We start from the raw sequence: 23,035 nt of genomic DNA, 5'->3' as shown, positions 1-23,035 counted from the left end.
GATGATACACTTGGACCATGATCAGGTGTTTGGTTTCAATGGTTAGATGAAGTTTTAACTAAGTTTGTGTTAAGAAAATACATGATGGATTTTTGATAAATCTGTTGAAAATGTTGCATCACATTTTTTTTTGTACAAGCTTGTGTATGTTGTGTATAGTTGTGTTCTCTATATGTATATACATTAACAGGAAGCAAATGAAGAGCACACTTTCAGGGGGAGCTCATCAAAACAAATTGATAACATCAAAGGAAAGTGTCTTAATTTCATCTAATTCAAATCCTTTTTATTATTTTTTAAAATTATGTTGTCATCAAGGAGGAGATTGTTGAGTTAAGAATACAATTAATTTAATGATGATGACAAACATTGATTTATTGGGTTATATAACCAATTGGGTTTGATTGTTTCATTTAGTATTGCAGGCTCAAATTTGTTTAAGATGCAGCCCAAACCAATGAGGCATAATGCACTCAAGTGTGCTGAATGGATATTGATCCACAAACCAAGCCTAATGTCAACCAAGCTTTAGTAAATCAAACCTAAGCTAAGCTTTTCTTGTGCATTGCGAGTAAACAAAAGAAAAAGAGAGAGAGCTTCATCTTCGAGCTCACACACCAGAGAAGAAAGAAAGAGAAAGTGAATCAAGAAAGCAATGTCCAATCACACTAATAAGAAGCATGTTAAGCTAAGTCAGAGGTTAAAGGTAAATAATTTCCATTTGCATGCAAGCTGATTTCTTCACATCTTCTCCTACTCTCTGTACCGCCATTTTGGGAAAGATGAAGAAAATGGTGGTTGATTATCTCTGCTGTTAATCAATGGCTCAAATTGTTACTTGGAGCCAAAGCAAAATTTCAAGGGTTTGAATTTGGGATTATCACTGAGCAAGTCTGTCTCTGCTGCCCTTCCCTCCTTGTTCAAGCCAACATCCAGATTTGAAATCCCTAATTTTTGGGTTTGATTGATGAAAAAGAAGGGAAGAGCTCAGCATGCCCAAAGACCAAGAAGTTGACTTTAAAAAAACCCTAACCATGGCTCTGACTAAGGTTCAAAAAGGGAAAATGAACTTCATTGGAAAGCAAGGAGAGAAAACCCAAGACAAAGAAAGCAAAAAGTGAATCCTCACTACTGAGTTTAAAGTCTTGGAAGCATTGCACTTACACTAAAGGGAGCACCCTGCCAAGATGAAGAACAAGGTTATGAGTTCAGATGCTGGGTTCAATACATAGAGTCAAGGCTGTGAATTATTATCTCCTTCATTATTAACTATTTTGTATTTCAGTTTCAATGTATATCTTTCTTTGTATTCTGTTTGAGGTAAAAGGCAAGAAAAAGAGGCATTGAGAAAAAGCCATAGAGTGAAAAAGGCTGAAAGAAACACTTGAGAGAAAAGCCAAGAGTGATTTTAGATTTCTTTTGGTTGTATTTTCAGTTTTGTGTCATGTACCTGAGAGGTATCCCTTGCTAAGTTGGGTAAGTACTTAGTGTGGTGAGTCTAGGTATTTGCATAGCCAAGTCAAGTTTATGTTGAAGCTTGTGAGCCCAGATAGGATTACATTGAGTCCTAGGAAATTGGTGTATATAATACTTAGATTGATAGTGAAAATTCCACCAACGTTGTGGTGGAGACTGGATGTCGGTTGCATTGCACAAGGCAACTGAACCAGGATATATGGATGTGTCACATTCTTCTTTTCTACTTTAGTTCTATTTTCTGGTTTTTATGAGACAAAACAAAATTATGTCCTGCATAATCCGCTGCGCAAACCAAATAGTAGCCAAGTTTAATTTCTGGTTTTAAGACTCACTTTATCAAAGTTAAAGAAGGTCATAGATTCAACCCCTCCTTCTCTAAGCCTTTTAGAATCTTCAAAATCAAATAACAATTGTTAGGAAAAATAAAAAGAAGGGGAATATAATGATGATAAAAAATTGAGTTATGTTTTGCAATAAGTAGAAAGATAGAATAAGGTTACATGAGAGTTGAAATTCTTGTAAATAATTATTAGAAAAAAAAAATGGTGGGTTGACATGCAATTTAGGCCCAACATAACCGACGCTTATGTTGGATTCCTCACATTGTAGTCGAAATGCATCTGAAGCCGAAAAATAAAATAGAATTAAAATCACAATTTTAAAATATGGTACATTTGAACAAAAAATTGAAAAACCTCGAACGAAAAATTTCAAAATTGGTTTCTATGAGGTCGTAGAAAAAGCAGTTAGCAGTAGAGGGAAAGAAGAACGACCTCTTCCTCGGTATCCACCACCACGCGCAATGGCGATGACCACCGCCATAGCATCCTTAACCACCATAGTCATCGTCGCCTAGTCCACCACAGTAACCCCTACCACCATTATCTCACATGCACAAAAACACACTGATTTATTTGTTTAAAAAGTGCAGGATTTTGGTCTGTAATGGTGAGGGATGAGAGAGAATGAGTGGGAGACTGGAGAAAACGGGTAGAATTTCAATGAACAAATTAATTGGGGGTCATGGTTTACCCTAATTTGGGTTTGTAAGCTAACGATGCATTCTCCGGTAGAACCATGTCGACTTCTCCTCTGAACGTATCCTCGGCAAAGCTGCGGATCCCTTTGAATTGAATAGAAGAAGTGAATCTCACGATGTTCATTGCAATACCACCGCCACCGCCACCATGATGACGGGTTAAAAGAAAAAATGGGAGAAGCAACTATACAAATCCACTGGAGAATGAATGTTGGGATTATAAATATATCCTTTATTTTGCCATTCAAATTTTAAATTTTAAATTTCAGGTTTTTGGTACTGGTTAGGTGAAGAGGAAATAAATATTGAAGTAGAGAATAAATGAAAAATAATTGGTGATGAAGGGAAATTAATCGAAGGAGGAAGTTGTTAGAAGTCATGAAATAAATGAATGGATTGAATGAGAGAATGAGATGAATGAATGGATTGAATGAAGGAACATGTATGAGGTATGCAAAAGGGAAAACACCTTAAAGAACCCAACTCTCATGTCCTCTCCTTCAAAACAGGTCAGTATTTTGTAATGGAGAGGGATGAGAGAGCAAGAGTGGAAGACTGAAGAAAACGGGTGGAATTTTAATGAATGAATTAAGGTGTTCCTTCATTCAATCCATTCATTGTCGGCTAACACAGTATAATTCAAAGTTTTATAATTTTTTATAATAATTTGTCTATATTTTTTAGTTGAAAATTCTCAAACAAATTTAAATATCAAAGCTTATTATTAAAAAAAGAATTTAATTAAGCAGAGAAATCAAATTTAAAATGCACTAAACCCTCAATTATAAAAATTAAACAAAATGGTATAAAACTATATTCAACAACTTGTCATGAATCTACAAAAAGAAAGAAGGATATCAATTATTATGAAAAACAATACTAATTGATCAGACTCTACTATCAAATTGGGCAAATAGACAACGGCAAAAAGGTTGCTTACAATTATTCAACATGAGAAATATTACCTTGTCACCATAGGATGGAGTGTGGTCCAGACTTAAAATGGACCACATTCAATCCGAAGTGATGACGCGGTAAGACTAAATGAGTATACAAAAAATTAATCATCAAATCTCTTCCTTTTAACCATTTCTACTGTTCAATACTCATATAGAAAATTTTGAAGCAAGAGAAAGATCTAAGTAATTGTTTGAATCATGTTGCAAGGATGAGTAGGAAAATTAAGGATTCCAAAATTATTAGCATATTAAAGAAATAACTGTGTATTATCAATGGTGTATGACTTACCCAGAGCACACATATGAGTACTATAACCACATATCCAATGTATATGGTTGTTGTGAAAACACGAGTAGTATCAAACATCATTCTAAGTTGTTGTGCAGGTCTAAGAAAAAAGGCTGTGCTGCCAGATATACAAAACAAAAGTTGGAAAGTGCATTGAATTGAATCCAATCTAAGGGAAAAAAAATTAACTCTAAAACAACCAGAAGTGTGAGGAGAAATCGAATCTACCTTCCCACTGCTAATACGTTTTCAAAGGTGAATAATAATACAAATTTGATGGGTCTGGCAAAAACAATCATTCATTGCAAAATAGAAAGAAAAATGAAAGATAAATAAAAAATGAAATATCATGTGTTCAGTTCTGAACATTTGACTTGAGGTTTATATTGTACAGAAATTGAAGAAAAGAAAGCTAAAAATAATTGACCACAGAAATAGAAAAATTTATCATTTAAAAGATATCACTATTTTTATATATTAAATCATGCACAAGCTTTAATGAAAAGTAAATATACTATTGATGCTTGGCTCTGGTTCGTGATGTTTCTAAGATCAATTAATGGGTCTTCATTGCTATAAAGTCCTAGGTTAGAGTAACACAAAAACAAGAAGAAAAATATTTCTTGAGGGTGGTTAAGAGTTCCTTATTCTTAGATACAGGTGCTTTTTGATAAACGAAAAATACCACAAAAATAACTAGAATAACAACAAAATAAAAAAATATAATATCAAAAGCTGTTGTGCTTCTAATAGTTTGAAAAAGCTTTGCACGTTAACTATTTTGTTTCTAATATCCTAAATTGGACAAACGTTATTTATATACTTTCTTTCACAGTAAATTTATACTTGGTAAAATAGAAATATGCAAACAAGGCAAGTTAAAAACAGATAAAAACTGCAGAACAAATATAAAAGTAGCACACAATTTCTCTGGTGGTCTTACCAATAACATGCAAGCAATATCAGCAATCAAACAAGCTACAAATTCGTAAATTCTCTGCTTCATCAAGACATAAAAATAAAAAAAATGTTAGAGCCAAAAGATCAAAATAAGTTTAGCCAACAATTGAAGTAGCCGCGGGCAGAAAAATCAGAGGGAGAAGGAGGACTGAATGTTGGTTCAAAAAAGGGGATTAAGGCAAAAAAAGGTTAGAAGTTTTTTATTAAAAAAAATGAAAACAAGATGGAATAGGGAGAGGGATCAGGGCAGCCTACCTGGACGACAGAGGAGAGACACAACTCCGATAACAGAGGGAGAGGCAGCGGCATCTCTTCCAACGGTGGCAAAGACAGAAAGAGCAACCCTATATGACGCAACGAAACATGATACAGGCGACTTGACGCAAACTTTGGAAGAGAATGGAGGTGGATAGCGCTAGTGAAGGGTGGTCAGAGGGGCTGTCAGAGGTAGTTGCAGGGGAGAGAGAAGAAAGAGGAGAATGGAGGAGAGAAGAGTGTTCTTGAAAGTGAGGGGAGAGAGCCGCGCATTTTGAATTTAGATCAAGTTTACCGGCGGATAAATCCGACGGTAATGGATTACATATGACCAAAACACAGCGTTTTATTAATTGAGATTTACCGGCGGATTTGTAATTCCGACGGTAATGCTTGCGCCAATTTTTCTTTTTTTCCTCTAAATATTTACCGGCGAGTTTACCGTCAGAAAATCTAATCCGATGGTAATTTTTTTATCCGACGAATTTATTGCCATATCTGCCGATAAATCTGCCGGTAAATCCGCCGCTAATGTTCAACGATAATTCTGACGGTATTCAGTACTTGTTTTTTGTAGTGATGATGCGTTCGCTGGTGGAACCACTACAACAACTCCTCTAAATATACCCTCAATAAAACTGCGAATCTCTTCGAATTGAATAGAAGAAGTAAATCTCACCATATTCATTGTAATATCACTGCCATCATTGCCACAACGACGAATTGAAAAAAAAAATAAGAGAAGAAGTAATTATACAAATCCACTTAAGAATGAATGTTGGAATTATAAATATATCTTTTATTTTATCATTTAAATTTAAAATTTAATTTTTTTTTTGTTTTTGGTACTTATTACGTGAATAAAAAATAAATATTGAAACAGAGAATAAATAAAAAATAATTGGTAGAACATGAAATAAAATACAATAGTGAAGCACTGAAGCGGATGATTTTTTGTTGGATACAATGCATGTAAATTTACTAATATAATGTCAATCAATAGAATTTCTATAGTGATGACAAATGAGATGAACAGTTATCTACTATAAAAGCTGTACAGCTAGTTATATTCTGTCAATTAAAATTGAGTTAAATAAAATGGCCATTAGTAATTTTTTTTATTTTAAAAAATTACAAAACACCACCCACAATTTCACTTCTCCCGTAAGACTCCCATATTAATGAAATTTAATTAAAAAAATGGTATTCGCCCATATTTTCTTTTTCTCTTCTCTTTTTTTTTTTTTTTTTGTCTGGTATGACCCATATATTTTTGCAAAAGCACTTGTTTTTGGTCATATACAAAATACATGTTTTGTCAAGTTTTCATTGCTTGGGTCTGAGTTGCTTGAAAAAAGAAAACCACGCAGAAGGCCCAAGGAAAAGAAAATTACCACACATTAGCACATTATTGGAAACACATACATTCCTGAGAAATTTAAATGATAAAAATGCTGGGCTAACCTAACACAAAACAGAAGACTATATGCGTTGTATGTGCACGCTGGCCCAATATTTTTGTATCATATACGATATACAGAAGTACAAACTTGATGACAAAAAAAAAAAAAAAGAAGTACAAACTTTACTATATGGAATTGAAAAACTGAAAAAGTAATAGGTGAGTAACACTGAATTTGGGTATAATATATTTTAATAAAAATGAATGAAAACTCGATTATATTGCCTTATATTTTATTAGTTAGTACTTAGCAGCAACCACATTGAATTCCTTCGTAAACCCTGCCTGGAGTACTGTTCGAAGGTATTGTACATGTATTCCGAAGCATATATATCTTCCATTCCAGGGTCAAGTTAAAAATGAAGTTGAAGTAATGCGTAAAAAAGAATCTTCCCTCCTATTTATTAAGGTGTTAAGGTTTGTAGCAAATGAATACATAGCAGAGGTAGGTACAGAGTACAGACAGCGAAACACATTCAAAAAGGAAACATGATACACTCGCAATTTTTGCGCAAGTTTTATTGAGTTACCAAATTGGAAAGTTGGTTGTGACTGCTGAGAGGACTCATGAGTCATGAGAGAAGCAAGCCTTCCATCTTTTTGCTAAAGAATATTGAGTATAAATTAAATAAATAAATAAATTATATCGGCACATACATACATATAGAAGCTAACGAAAGATTCTTGTTTTCTTTACGAATATATATAATAACTGTGTCTATCTATCTCACCCTACTCATCCGCACTCTCTTGTTCATATGATTCAGCATATAAATGTGTCTATAAATTAAAGAAGCTTCACTACTCTGATCCCCATACTTGACATAGCACAAGCTCAGAATACGTAACAAAAAAAACTTCTTTAGGGTTTCATATGATGACAACAAATTATGCAACTGTTCGATGATGATCAGATCAGAAGAAAATTGTTCCACTAGGAAATAAGTTAAACATTTTGATTCATGCATGAAATCTCTATTATATAATTGAGGAGTGCTACAGATACAAGTCATTTGGTTTACAAGTCATATAAGTTATATGAGTTTCTTGCCAAATTTGATCTCTTTAGTACGTTTTCTCTTTGCCTTTTCATTCGTTGTTTATCTGCGTTTATCATTGGTATTCTTGTTTCGTTTTTTCGATTTTCATGGTTTTTGAAATCAAGCTTTAAAATCGTTTTGAAGATAATGGAACTTCAGAAATACACCCAACCGATTACAGAAATACACCCAAACGGTTATAGAAATACACCTAAACGGTTACAGAAATTCACCCAAACGATTATAGAAATACACCCAAAGGATTACAGAAATACACCTAAAGGATTTAAAAAATACACCCAAAATTCGTTGAAGTACACCTTATGCATAATTCAAAATTTTTCCTTTTTCTCCTCCTCATCTTCTGCTGCTGCTTCTTCTTCATTTTCTTATTTCATATTCTCATAATTCTTTTTAGGAGAAAAAAATAAAAAAATATATATATATATAATGTTGCAAAATAAAAAAAAGAACGAGGAGAAACATGACGATGAAGATGAAACACTTCAAAAATAAAGAAGAAGTAGAGGCACGGAAAAAGAAGAAGAAGGAGAAGAAAAAGAGGAGGCATGGATAAAGAAAAAAAAAAAATAACTTATATGACTTATATGAAAAAATGCTTGTATGTGGAGAATTTCTCTATATAATTCTACCAAAAAAAATTAGTTTTATTCTTTTTGTCTTTATTCCACAATAATTAATTTAAATATATCCAAGCTAAGAAAGCTGAAAATAGCCATTAATTTCCCACATTTCATATGGTCGCCATTATTAATATTCCCATTATCCATTTCGAATATATATATTTAGATTTTGAATCATTAATTGTTAATTTAATTCTCTTTTCCGTGTTGAAAAGTGAAATCCATGGATAATGTTATTAGAAGGGACATATAGTAGTAGAGATTCAAATGAAGAGCAATGGCGTGTATATATAGTAGCGTTAAACGAACATAGATAAACGAAGGGATGAAAATACGTATCAAGTAATCACTAGTGGACTGATGCGATTCTATTCGTCACCCTATGGAAGCACAATGCAAGTTGAGCATAAATATAAATAAAATATGTATGTATGGGTGTGGATGTGGGATGTGAACAACATACATTGTGCCGCTAACACTGAACTTGTTGAAAAGGTATCTTTCTCATTGGCCAAAAAGAAGGGTTAACACATAAACCAATCATCAAAGTTGACATATCACAAAGCAACCAATTCTTATCGCCACGATAGATGTTGTCTTCATGAGCGTCGATTAGGGACCACAACCACAAAAAATTATCTTTGATATTTTTTTAAAATCAATCTCTTTTGTTCTTCTTAGCATCCCACCAAATTTGTACAGCCAAATGTTATTGTCCTTTTCCAATATTCTTCTCCTTTTTTTTTCATTTCATTTTTATTTTGGCACAACACTATATTCTTCTCTTTCCATGACAAACCAACAAATATCTTTAACCCTAACGAAAGAATTTTATTTCCCACTTGCATTCTCTGCCCGCCGGCCCCTATCAAAGGTTGCGCCACACCACAGCATCCAAGCCATAATTGAAAAAATATAAAGAGAGAAGAGAAGTAGATTTCTAGATACATTACATACTTAAAAATAGAGGAACTAACTATAGGAATTATATATATTTCTAACCTCAAGAGTTGCTTTATGTATGGATTGAAGGCATATTAACTTAATAACTATATGTAGTAGTATATATATATTTAAGAAAGGAATTTGAAAGAGCATGTTAGGCACGTGCATGGAAATCTGAAAATAAATATTAATAAATAAATAAATTAGCCAGCGAGGTCATGAAGCAACTGTGCACCCATGAGATTCCTGTAAGGAAGATTTTGTGGTTCGCCATCAACAAGAGAGTAGTGATGAACTATAGATGACGATGAGGGTGGACAGCTGTCCATTATCTGATCCCTGGTTGTTGCGTAGAAGAGCGAGCTATGATGACTGCTCACCGGAGGAGGAGGGAACGCCAGGCTCACCCCGCTTCCACCGTGCTGTTGTAACCCTAGAGTCAAAGAAACCCCATTGAAACCCTGCTGTTGCTGCTGCTGCTGTGTGTATGAAGAGAAATCAAGCTCTACCGATCCAAATGTGTCCATCACTCTCCCCAAGCATTCTTCTTCCGGATTATTATGGCTGCTCTTTGGGTCGTTTTTTATGTTGTTGTTGAGCATGGATGATGACGCACACTGATCGGACTCCATTCCAACCACTACGCTTGGCTTCTGATCCTCCGACCGTGATGATGGCAGGTGGAGGTCCGGGTCATCAGCACCCTCCGAAGAAGCCATCATGTTTTCTTGTTCCTTCAATTCCTCCATGTACATTTCCTCCACCATTGGCTTCCACAGACGAACCCTTGCGTTGATAAACCAGTTTGAAACCTGCTTCATTCATTTCCAGACATACATTTACATTTTTATTGACAAGGCCCTCTACCTAGCATAATAATGGAATGCGAAAAGAAAGAGATGGACGTGCCTGGCTTCTTGATAGGCCAGTTTGGCGGGCTAGAATATGTTTATCAACGTCGCTTGGGTAACTGCAAGGAATGAAGGTCCAAATATACGACCTTAGCTTCCATTGAATTAACGTGACATACATGCATAGTAATTATATTAATGGTCCTACACAGATCGCATCATATATGACAAAATAGGGATGAAAGGAATCCGGATGGTGATGCACAGAAACTACCAATGTTGTACCGTATAGTTATTAGCAAGGCATAAATGATTGAGAAACCACTTGCAGTTACGTTGTTGACCACTTTATTGGTTTTAGAGTGAACATTGATTCTTTCGCAAAATCAATATTCTACCTTACTACTTATTGTATTAATCTACCAAGAAAGAGAGGTACTTACGGATGGAGGAAATGCTCAAAGAGCCAAGCACGAAGAACAGAAACGGAGCGCTCGGGAAGGCCACGCTGAGGTCTCCATGGATGAGTTTCCATCATGCTCATTTGCTGGAATGCCCTTTGCTGCCTCAAAGCTTGGTCAATGATCTTCAGCCTCGGGGTTTCACCCTTGGTGGTGCCTGGTGCAACTGGATCTTTCTCTCCCATGGCCTTTCTTGTCGCCTGAATCTGCCCCATTATGGCATCCTTCAAGTTCCTGAAATATTTAGACATGGCTTTCTGTGCCAAAGCCGTGTAAACCGTGGCAGCACCGTTCCCAGCCACCGCCTCAAAGGAAGACACCACCGCCTTCATCTGAATCCGGTAGTTCTTGTATCTCCTGTCAACCTGAGTTAAAAGATCTTTTTACTTTGATTTACCAATACAATACTAGATTAAAAAGGGGGAATAGGAAATGACATGTTTGGCAAGAAAAGAAAAAAGGGTAAGTTATTGTCACGAGGTGGTGGCATTAATGAAAAGGCCCGCACTGGCTGCTTAGTTAGTTCAAAGAATCCCCAATACAATCCCATCAACCGAACCATCAAAAAGTTAGCTAGCTAGGGACCTCACTGGGGTTGATTTGCATTGATAGATACTAATAATTCACATAACGGAATAAAGACCGTTTGACTTGCACCTTTTTTTTCCATAGCAAACACATACACACATACCTCTTCGAGCATGGAAAGCAGTTTGGTCTTTCGCTTTTGCAGCTCGACGAATTCAATAGAGGTAGGAGAAGGCTTCTTTGAGGAATCGTGATCTTCCCAGTGTTGGTGGTTGTTGTTGTTGGACTTGTGCTTTATGGCCAGGCTACAAAACTCGTTGAGAAGGTCCTGTGCTGGAACCAAGTACTTGGAGTTCTTGAGCATCAAGTGTCCTTGATAAGCACTAGTAGATGAGGAGGAAGCTGCAGCTTTATTATTATTATTAGCAAAATTTTGATATGCATAATAAGGCTGAGACTGAGGGTGAGGGTGAGGGTGAGTGGTTTGTCTGAGCTCAAAAGATTGCAAGCCAATGGATGAGGGATTAGTTGAACTTAGAGAGAGCGAGAGACCTTGACTTGGCCTCTCGTTTCCTTCACATGGGAACACACACCTCAGAGATGAATCGTCCACCACCAACCTGTTCTCCTGCCACGATGAATCATCATCAACCTGTTGCTGTTGGTAGAAGGAGGCTGAAGAAGAATCGTTGTTGATGCTCCTATTGGAAGGCCCTTGTTTCCCAAACAAAGCCTTCCACATGTGAGGGTTGTTGCTATCACTCTGCTGCTCAACATTCTTCGAAAACCCTACCATGTCCATGCCACTGGTGAGGTTGTTGAACATGTCTGCAGGGTCCCCCACCAACCCTTCCATCGTCGTCCCCGAGTAACAGAAACCACCTGATGATGACACCATCTCCCTCGATTTCTCTTCGCACACTGCTCGAGCCATCCTAACATACACATACAAATCCAACCCCTCTCCGATCGATCAATCGATGCTTCTTCTTCTAAAACTATCTTTATATATTCTGCTTCTTCCACTTCCAGCTGGATATAGTTTGATGGATCCACTATCTGAAACAGAGTTGAAGATAAAGCATCATCAAATCAAAGGAGTGTATATATAGAAAACAAGAAAGTAATTAAGAAGTTGGATGAGTGGAAGATCTTACCCTAAGGGAGGAGTAGAAATTGGTTGGTATGAGGTGGTAGTGGGTGGGGAGGAGCTTTATTTGTAGAGTGGTGGTGTTCTGTTAATAAGCAAACATAGATGGTGGTACGACCATGAAAACCAACCTAGCTAGGACCAACAAAGATCACATATATACTTGCTCATCACAGAATAGGGTTCATCATCATCATCATCATCATTTCATATGTGTGTGCCTCCCTCCCCCTTTTCTTTCTCTCTCTCTCTCTCTCTAGCAGAAGAAGTGGGTCAATGCACCAATATAAATACAAAAGCAAATTATAGAGTAAATTTCCTCAATTATTTCTTACCCCTACTAATATTTTATTTATTTAATTAATTAAATAGAATAGGTAAATAATATTATATTAATTTGGATTGGAGTATTAAAGAATAAAATAAAAAGACTGACCTTGAAATGTCTACAAAGGAAGTACAGTTAAGAAGGAAGGACCAGAAGCAGCAACAGAAAGTAATGATCGTCCTTTGCCTGGTACATATACTACAAGCCGCCACATGAGTTGCTCTCTCATTACTAAAATCCTGATTTTATAACAAATTCTGCTTTTAGCGCCCCAAATCCAAATCCACAATAATAATGGAAATTGGATATTATTTGTATTTGTGTAGGGGATCCTTCCTTCCTTCCTTCTTACTTCCCCATCATCCAACTCCAAATTCTTTATTATTAATTTATTTTATTACAAAAAACGGGGTGATGGTAGAGTATAGTATTGTAATTGGGGTGTTAAGAGGATCTTTGTAGGGGAACGAATCCCAAGATGCAAGTCATCCTAAGTAGAGTCTTTTCCAGGCTTTTTCAGATGGGTTTCAGCAGAGACAGAGTGAACTCTGTTTAGGATGAGTTCAAGTGGGCCTCACACTCAATAAAAATTCAACAGAACTTTGTGCTTCTGATCTTTTTATTTTTATTATTATTATTATTATATCTCCACAGCTATATGCCTGGGTTTGTGTAAAATGTTCCTAAAATAAGGGACTGGGCGTGAGATGAGATATTGAGATGAGGTGGTCCACTCTTTTCCGATCCCCCCTCTAATTCTCATTAATTCGCGTATTAAAGTACTCCACCCATCCTCCTCTCTCTATTTTGCATGGGACCGCATCTTTTCTTTTTTTTTTTTTCCACTTTAATTCTTTTATTTATTCATATGCCCCTTCCACGCGCCATTTAATTCCACGTTTCCCATACCCCCATCACAACTTAACTCGTACTGCATCTCATAGCTCATCCCATTGGAATTCAATTCACTATGATGTGAAACAATTAATGAACAGTAACATTGTGGTACGTATATGTATGCACATTAATGGGTTTCATTTGTCAATGATTATTGACGATTTCCCATTTTGTGACTGAAAGTGATAATCTTATTCCTAGGTAATTTTCAATCAGAATCAGCTCCAACCATGTTTTAATTTACATCATGTGTTCTCCTTTTCACTGATGAAGTAAGTAATATAACCAATGTTTTATTCTTTTCGTTTCCATTTCACCAGCACGATAAATATAGTTGATGCGTGTTATCAGTGTCGGTTAAGGAATAATATTGCATGGTTATGTATGTAAAAGTGATGGGATGATTAAAAATGAGTGGCTTATGAAAGAAGTTGTTTGATGTCATGGATGGCCATGCAATGCAAGAAAAAGAGGTCCCTACGCGCGAGAGTTGAGAGTGGGGAAGTTGAGGGTGGCACGCACAGCTTTAAATATTTGTCTGTTAAAAAGCAAGTGGTCCATGGAGGGGGAGCTTTCTCCGCCGCTTGCCAAAATTTTCCCCTCCCCCTTTGCCCTACACCACGATATGACGTCACTCTCTCTCTGTTGGGTGTGCACTACGCACTCAGCGCATGCCTTCCTACTTCCTATTGCCTATTACCAATACCCAATAGCACCACCACCATCAACATATCCTACATCATCCTTGATTCTTTTTCTCTTTTTCTTTTTAATTTATATATCTTGAGATAACACTGGAAGTTTGCTATACCAGTTTCATTCTATAAAGTATTTTATAATGATAAATCAAATTAATTATTTTGTCATCAATTTCGATAATAGATCAAAATATTTAAAAAAATATTATTTATACACTAAAATGAATCATTAACATATTGTTTAATTTATTTTCAATATATATTTATATTTTAATATGTATTTATACTAATAGTTAATTTTAATGACTAATTTTAATATACAACTAACATAATTGAAATATTTATGTGTATAGTTAATTACTCACATCATGTAAATAGTTTAATTTAGTTAATTGAAGGATGAAATTAAGGCCAATATATTTAAGGCAATGTCAAGTAGTTGTTAAGTTGTCATATCTACACATAAGTATTAGATTAGTGACAAAAGACAAATAAATTAAGAATATTTAAAACTTAAAAGTAAAAATTGATTATGATATGAAAACTTAGAAATTAAATCAAATTGAGTCATAAATATAACAAAATATTAGTTGCTGGTAACTAGTCAAATAATATAAACTAGCTAGTATTACATAAGGATGTATGTTTAGTTTTTTATTATTGACAAAAAATCTCTCTGATGATAAGTATTGTTAATGGTTTAAAGAGTTTAGATGTATAACTTAACTATATGAGATACTTAATTTAGGATAATGAAACTAATATTTTAAGTGTAAAACGAAGAATTAGCTAATATTAATTTAAATATAAAAAATAAAAAAATATTAGTCATCAAACATTTAATTTTTCATTAATTTCTATATATATAAAGAGCTAATACACATAAAAAGAGCTAATACGCCCCAGTTTCTCTTTTAAGTATGTTTAGATGTAAAGTGGAATTAAAATTGTGCCTATAAAGAAATAAATAAATAAATAAGGTTGTAAGTGGTGTGTATTGGGTCGACGTAACTTTGAGCGAAGATTTTATTTATGTGAATGGTTGGTTTGTATGGTTTTGGTGGGGAATTAAAAATGTATGTAGGAGACAACAACACACTAGTGTACTAGATGCTACAGGGAAGAGACAATGAGAAGCCTTTACCTTAACGTACCTCTGTCTATCCACCTAACGAATAAGAAAATCTACAAGTCAATACGGAAACAAATGAATGAAAAAGGTTACGTTGTAGAGTGTACGAAATACTAGTTTAATTTTGAAGTTAGAAGTAACGGGGGAGAGGGTTTGAAATCAAAATTGGAAGACGACCTATAACTATAGAAGCAGCAGGGCAGGGGTGACTCATGGGCGTGGGAAAGGGGTCAATTAGGGAGTCCACAAATGGCGGGGGATTGTGTGCGTGTAAGGCCCTGTACAACTCTCAGACTTCATTAACACCAGCCACATTTTTGAACAGGTTTGAAACTTGTAACTACATGCCACTTCTACCACCCCTACCTAGTACCTACCACTACCTAGGGTGGTCCATGCATCTTCTTCATTTATATTTCTTTTTTCTTTTTCTTTATTACAAAAATGCTCCTTTTTGTATTAATATATGAATGTGTGATTATGTATATTATTAGTGTGGTTAGGAGTGAGGACCATCCTAATGATAGGGTTACTGTGTTATGTTATGTTATGTAATATAATAATAATAAGCTAAGTGGGGCACAGCGCCAAAGAGCAAATCAAGCACCTTTAACGATTGGAGGGATCAAACTTGTTGTCTCAGTTTGAGATCGACACACAAATAAAGTGGAGAAATCGGAGTATACTTTTGCAAATCCACCGACTAACTACTATGCAACCTCCTTTCATCATTCACATAAACAATTATAATATTCTCTGTCTCTATCATATATTCAAATATAACACAGTTTTGCCCTCATGAACCGCGTGTGCTGCCCCTGCCTACTCACCATTATTTGCATATCAATCCATCTTTTTTAGTCTAAAAAATACAAACTAAAAAAGGGGCGAAGGGGAGGAATATAATTGAGGCTAAGGGGGAAAAAAAAAAGAAAAATAAATATTCTGAATATTTTATATATTGTATCATGAACGAACATGTAAAATGCATATCTTTGTTTTGGACTGATCAGTAGGCACTACTAATTTCTTTCATCAGCATGTGAACGAAAATTAAACATGGTATTGTTAGAATAGGATGTGTTTAATTGGTTGACGCCATGTCGCCATGGAACAAATTAAAGAGCGCTTCAATATAATATCATCCCTTGACCCTTGTTACTATCAACGGTTAAATTGTGCAGACAAAATATTTTATTATATATAATTCAATATTAAGGGATTTAATGCTATCATAGCGACTAGGTGTCCCGTTTCCAACAATTCGTGGTTATTTAGTTTTTCCAAAGATGTAATGGCTGTCAACTCAGTTGCACCCAAACAATACTCTGCATCTCTATCTCTCCCCTTCCTTATGAACATTATTGTTAGTTGTTGTTGTTATTGTTATTGTATATGTACAATTACTCTGATCTCTTAATAATTGTCATTATTAATTCGTTGCCTTCTCTCATCTGATCTTACCATATGAAGCACAACATATATACATCCATTATTTTCAGCACTACTTCTTGTGCGTGGTACCGTTACAACTTTGATATATACCTATCTATATAAGATTAATTTAATTCTATTATTTAAGTTTAATTAAATAGTTTCTTCATACTTAATTCTCCAAGTGAAAGGATGCAGGATGATAGCAATGGTTTGATCAACACCCCGTTTTTGTTGATGAATAGACCGTGGTTACATATGCAATATATATGCATGCTATTTTAATAAACTAAACAAATTAAATCCTATGATTCCTATCTATCCTGTATGCTCCATCAGAATAACAGGTTTTCGAATCCGTTTTCACCACGTATCAACCAATAATCTATAAGAAAGCTTGATGAAGAAACTTAAGGCGCAAAATAAATAAAATAAGCTAAGCCATGTATCCCTCCTCGAAATGACAAAAACTGATGAATGCGAAAGTGAAAGAAATTAAAGTAGTAATGGAGTTACAATTAATATTATTGAATTGAATTTCCATTTTCATAATTATTGTCTGTTGGTGACATGGCCAATTTCTCATATAATTAATTGCGTCTAATTGTCTGAATGGCGAGGCCATTTTGATTTTTATCACCAAATGTATATAAATGGCCAATGTCCATATGAAATTGAGGTATATATATATGCTGTCAAAGTCTAAGGATTACTATATATGTATGGTTATATATATGGTTGGAAGTTAATAAAAATAAGTTATGAAGAGCATATATTAATGTTTCACTAAAATATATAATTAGATTAAATGACCTCACAATTCTTTAATAAAAACTAGGGTAATATCTTAAATTGATCCGAATAATTTTTATATCGAACATTATCCTTGACCTCACAATTCTTTGGGATTTTTTATTCTTAAATTTTGTGAGAGTAAATTTGGATGTAATATATAGTTAAGTGGTTGGGTTAAGTTTTTTCCCTAAAGTACCCCTTCTATTTTCTTAGTTGACTATATAAATTCATACTATATACACTACTTGAGATTGCACATATCCACTACGACGTAAAATTAATAAACTTCCATGACCTTAGCATATAAATAATATTTAGATGGTAAAAATTAATCCTGGGTTGCCTTCCCCTTGTAATAAACAAGTTTATCCAAGTTAGTTGAATCCCTATTGTTGGGCCTCGTCAATGGATGATTGTGTGAAAGGTTTTCCGTAGGAGACAAGTCTATACGAAAGCAACCGTTTATTTTATATACACCTCATAAATTACTTCCTCTTTTCTTTTTTTAAATTCCAACATGAAACCATAATTTTCTACTAAGTGACGGCTGCTTGAGAAAACGTCTGCTTTTTATAGTATTATCATGTTAGATATTATAATATTAAATTAAAATAATTGAGACTACTTGAGAGATAGATAGTGTGTGCAAATCACAAATGTTACGGAATTAATATTTTTTCTTATATTTGCTCACACTAATTAATTTTTTTAATTAAAAAAATTAAGTTCTTAAACATTCTCCATTCAATTATTTTTGTTTCATTAAAAACTTAAAATTATGTGCGCTAATTATATATTAAAGAAATTTAAACTGCAGTTGATAAGGTTGCAGCCTGCAGGCTGCAGCAGTTGCCAGTAGTTGGTAGAAGAAAAAAATGAATTAGGAAAAGTATATTCTGGGTAGTATATCACTCTTTCTTTTGCTCAGCAGTCAACAGTCAATGGTCAACACCAGCTTTGACTTGGTCTTTTCTTCCTCTACTTTACTAGTTTCGTTTCTATATATTCTGATCTTTTATAGCCCGAGAAGATGATTTTCAAGCAAGTGGAATCTCCATATAATAATTAATATATGACGTAATAATGAACTTCAATTTAATTTTTTTTAGCAAGCAAAATGGTAACGATGGCAATAGAAAAGAATAGGATAGAATTTAAACTTTGACTTAATTTTATTGGTGAATTTAAACTTTTTAATCTAAATTTTAAACTGACTTGTAAAAATAAATTTATTTTCACTTAAATATAATATTTAATAATTTAATATTTTATAATATCAAATATTATTTGAGGTTAAGTATGATTTTAGTTTTTAAGGTATAGGTTGAAAATTCTTTTTATTTTTAATTGTTTTTGGCATATAAAATTGTTCTTAAGCTTTAATTTGATTTTAAAATCGTCCTCGTAAATCGTACGGAAGTGGTGACAAAAATAAAAGCAGAGCAGAAATAGATAGTAGACAAATAGATAGTAGACAGCTTCTTCTTTTTCTTTCTTTCTCTCTTCTTCTTCCCTTCTTTATTTATAAGAGAAATACTCTTTTTTTCTTATTTTTTTCTTTTTTATTTTATTTTATAATTTTTTTATTATAAATAATTTAGTCCAAAATTTTAAAATTTAAATAAATAAGACAATTTTAAAATTTGATTTTAAACCTTATAAACAATTTTGTATCAAAAAAAGGTTAAAAACAAAAAAAAAATTAGTCTATATATTAAAGACTAAAATAATACTAAATTCTATTATTTATGTATTATTAGTAAATTAATTTATTGATTTACTGATACTAAATATTTGTTATAAGACAAAAATTTAAATTTAAATCTTCACTTACTAATCATATCATGCGTAAAGAATGTTCCTGTCTGTCGAATAATGCTACAAGCATGCGTTTTGCTAGGATTGCATAAATTTATTTCATAATTTGTTAGGTACCTAATTTTAGGGGTGTTTAAAATCGATCCATATCAAATAAAACTGATCAATCAAATCAAAAAAATAAAAGATAAAATAAATTAAAAATCGAAAAAACCAAAAAAATCATATTTTATTATTACTATCAGAATGTCACGCTTTCGCCTGTTTCACTTTGATAGTGAGGAGTATTACAACAACTTCTATATATTTAATAATAAAATATGAGTCTTTATAGAACTCGAGACCGTATAAACTATTCTTTTTTAAAAACCGAAAATACTTTTAGTTTGAAAACGCACATACATACTTACAAACTAATCACAACCATTCAAATAAATATATATATATATATATATATATATATATATATATATATACACAAAAACTAATTTTTTTTTATATAATAACTTAAAAACATAATTACCACGTCTCCTAACCCTCTTTACAAGATACATAAATATGGCGAGGGATAAATAAATAATAACTAAGCTATTATAACAAATATAGTATAAGTTAAACGCAATCAAAATCTTCATAAGTTTTTTCATTCGATTCCTGAAAAGATAAAGCTGTAAGGGGTGAGAACCTAACCACATGGTCTCACCACGGATTTTTCAAAATTGTCATAAGTAGATATTTAAAAAAGAAATCTATTTTTCGATTGCAGTGATCATCGCTCGTCTTATGAATCTTTTGAAAATCAACGGTTTAACATCCAAAAATTCAAAACATTTCTTTTCTTATAAGAAAAACTTAAAAAGTTTCCTAGACTGTATGAATGACCAACCTGTCCCAAGCATAGGTTCATTAAGTCTATACTGAACTAACTTGATTTTTCATACTTAACTAAACCTCAATAAAAAACCAAACACGACCTCCGGCCCAAGCAACTCAATCAACTCATCACATCAGGAAAACAACTCTCAGCTTCACCACCACCAGTGTGAGGGATCTCTCAATTGCATACACATACAATACAAATAAGAAAAACACAAATAGAATACAAATACAGCAAGTAGGACAAATAGCAGATAAGTATAGCTAAATAAATAGACACACTAAAATAATGCACACTCAAGCAAAATATACAAATGCATATGATGTATGCTTATTTTATGGCTGATGATATCATCTATCGGTTATATAGCCAACCCGACATGTCCTGGTAGCTAACCTTGGACAGAAACACCCCATCGCAGAGCAAGTTGGTCTAAGCCACAACCCTTTGCTACTACCCGCTTAACGCAGAGCAAGTGGAATAAACCACTATTGCTGCTACTACCCAAGCGAGTGTTTAAAAAATCAATCTGGAGCAAGTGGAATAATCAACTACTACTGCTACTACCTAAACATCACAATCACTGACTTGGAGCAAGCGGGACAAACCACAATCCTTGCTACTACTACCCAAGTATCTCAATCACTGACTCGGAGCAAGCGAGACGAACCACAATCCTTGCTACTGTCCAAGTATCTCAACCAAAAATTCATTATCAACATCATTCAATTTATTCAAAATCATACTTTGAAATCAATTCTCATCATCATTCCATTCCGTTCATCAATAATTCAAACTCAAAACATAGTTCGTCATTTTTTAAATAAATCAAACTCAAAACGTAATCCTTTCTTTAATAACTCAAAATCAAATTATAAAATCCTTAAAATTAAAATCTTTTTAAATAACCACTTCAAATGAAACTTTCAATTTTTATAAAACTTTCGCCAGCATTACCCCTAAAATTCAGGCTTTGCCACCGTTCAAGGCTCCAAACCAAACCATTTCTCAAACACTTTTCAAATTGTTTCCAAAAGCAGACAAATTCCAATATCTCAAACCATTTTCAATATCAAACAATTTTCAATATCAATTTCAATATTAAACCTTTTTCCAACACCAACTAACTCCAATAGCAAATAATTTACAAAATCGAATCAATCCTAATATTAAATCTTTTTCAAAATCAAACCGCTTCCAAAATCAAATCATTTTCATATCTCAAATTATTTCTAATTCTCAAAGTCATTTCTGATAAATCAATAAAACCAAATTCTAATATCTCAGATCATTTTCAATGCCGATTTATTTTCGTTATCAAATTAACTCCAAAATCAAGAAAACCACTTTTCATAATATTCAACCAAATCAATTTTCAATAGTCATTTTTATCATTAACCCACACCATTCAAACAATCAATAATTCAATCCAGTAAACAACCACATCCATAAGACTCACATAATCACAAAAATAGGTTATTCGAAATATCTATTTATAACAATTCTGTATCATAAAATAAATTTTAAGAAAAATCTCTACCTCAAATAGTCGAAACCATAAACCCAAACGCGTTCAAAATTCCTTTTTCTCGTGGCCCGCAATAGCGGCATCGCGACCATAACTCCATACCGTTTTCGTAACCACTGCAACAACTCTAATCGCTACCTGCAACCTCGAAAACTCAATCCTATCGCAATAATTCCACAAAATCCTTAGTAACATATAACAGAAAAGCGACTAAACTAGTTCTCAGAGCAAAACGACTTACTGTATTAAGAGAGAACCAAGAGTAGAGCAACCGTAGCTCTAACGACCGACTCTGGCAGTGTTCCCTAGCAACCACAATGCCATTTTCCGGCGACAGAGGCACGGCGGCCTTGACAGCAGCAGCAGCAGAGCTCCAATGGCGACAGAACCACCTCGCGACCCCTTTCCTCTCCACCCGCGTTCTGTTTCTCTCCCGGTGACGGCATGCATGGCGACGGCAACAGATCTGGCGGCGACGAGAGTCACACTGGCGCGAAACGGAAGCACGAACGACGGCTCGGTAGTGGTGAGGAACGGCGACAAAGTGCAATGCTGCTTCCTCTTCTCCCTTGTGAACTCGTTTCTCTCCCTCTCCTCTATTCGCGATTCACGGCAGCCACGCGGGTGATGGGTTCGGCGGCGGAGCTTCGGCGAATAGGCGTGGTGGCAGCAGCTCCCACCTCTGATGCTCTTAATGACGATGGTGACAGCGGCGAGGTTCCAGTCGGCACCGTCCCCTCCTCTCTTCCCCTCTCCTCTCCGAGCGCAACTCTCTTTCTCTCCTTTTTTCTGTTTTCTCGTGTCTGTGCGTGTGTAAGGAAGGGGTGGGGTGCGGCTAGGGTTTAGGGAAAAAGTGTGTGTGGTGTTAGTGTTATGTTAGGTAAAATTCAGGTTTTGATTTGGGAATTAGGGTTTGGATAGATTATTAATTAAAAACCAAATTTAATCCAATATAATTAACTTTAAGAATACCGTTTATTTTTTAAAAAACTTACAAACTATTTTTATTTAGGTATTTTGATTTAAAATTAGAGATAATTAAATAAATTTTTTTAGTTCATAAAGTTAATCAAAACTTTCAATTATTCAATTTAAATTGTATAAAACTTTCATTATTTTCAACTATTGAAACTTTAAATCCCTAATATGAAAATACTCAATTATTTAAAAAATTTTATAAATCTTAATTAGTATCATAAAATTTAATTTAATTACTTTTAGAAAAAATAATTTTCTTTAAATAAAATTATCAACAAATATTATAAATTATAATTAAATTACTATTTAATTTTCGAAAATCCGGGGTCTTACAACCTAAATGGCTAAACCTAGCGCAGTTTCAAGCCCCAGCTCCGAACCCCTTCCTCTTAGCATCGTCGTCCTCCACAGTCCACAGCACCGTCACTGACTCGCCGAACATCACCCTGGAGGATAGCACCCAGCCACCCCACAGCAATGTTTTCGTC

General features: G+C 34.2%; 1 protein-coding gene across 1 annotated transcript; it reads right to left on the bottom strand.

Annotated features, from left to right (window-relative positions):
- Positions 1-9,091: 9,091 nt before the first annotated feature.
- On the bottom strand, positions 9,092-13,143 carry LOC112749675 (homeobox protein BEL1 homolog). The gene is made up of 6 exons (XM_025798008.3): positions 12,499-13,143; positions 12,070-12,318; positions 11,076-11,971; positions 10,367-10,749; positions 9,982-10,042; positions 9,092-9,884 (listed from the first exon to the last, which is right to left on the bottom strand). The coding sequence occupies exons 3-6, from the start codon at positions 11,844-11,846 to the stop codon at positions 9,276-9,278; spliced, it is 1,824 nt and encodes a 607-aa protein (XP_025653793.1). The 5' UTR covers positions 11,847-11,971; positions 12,070-12,318; positions 12,499-13,143; the 3' UTR covers positions 9,092-9,275.
- Between the last annotated feature and the right edge of the window lie 9,892 nt (positions 13,144-23,035).

The sequence above is a fragment of the Arachis hypogaea genome, chromosome 15 (genome assembly GCF_003086295.3).
Source record: "Arachis hypogaea cultivar Tifrunner chromosome 15, arahy.Tifrunner.gnm2.J5K5, whole genome shotgun sequence".
Taxonomy (NCBI): Eukaryota; Viridiplantae; Streptophyta; class Magnoliopsida; order Fabales; family Fabaceae; genus Arachis; species Arachis hypogaea.
Note: the sequence above shows the minus strand (reverse complement) of the source record. Positions and strands in the feature narration are given on the sequence as shown.

Coding starts and splice junctions, on each gene's coding strand:
- LOC112749675 (XM_025798008.3), bottom strand. CDS start 11,846: ATGGCTCGAGCAGTGTGCGAAGAGAAATCGAGGGAGATGGTGTCATCA. Junction 10,043..10,366: donor TTTGAGCATTTCCTCCATCC/GTAAGTACCTCT, acceptor CATTCCTTGCAG/TTACCCAAGCGACGTTGATA. Junction 9,885..9,981: donor CTGGCCTATCAAGAAGCCAG/GCACGTCCATCT, acceptor TGAATGAAGCAG/GTTTCAAACTGGTTTATCAA.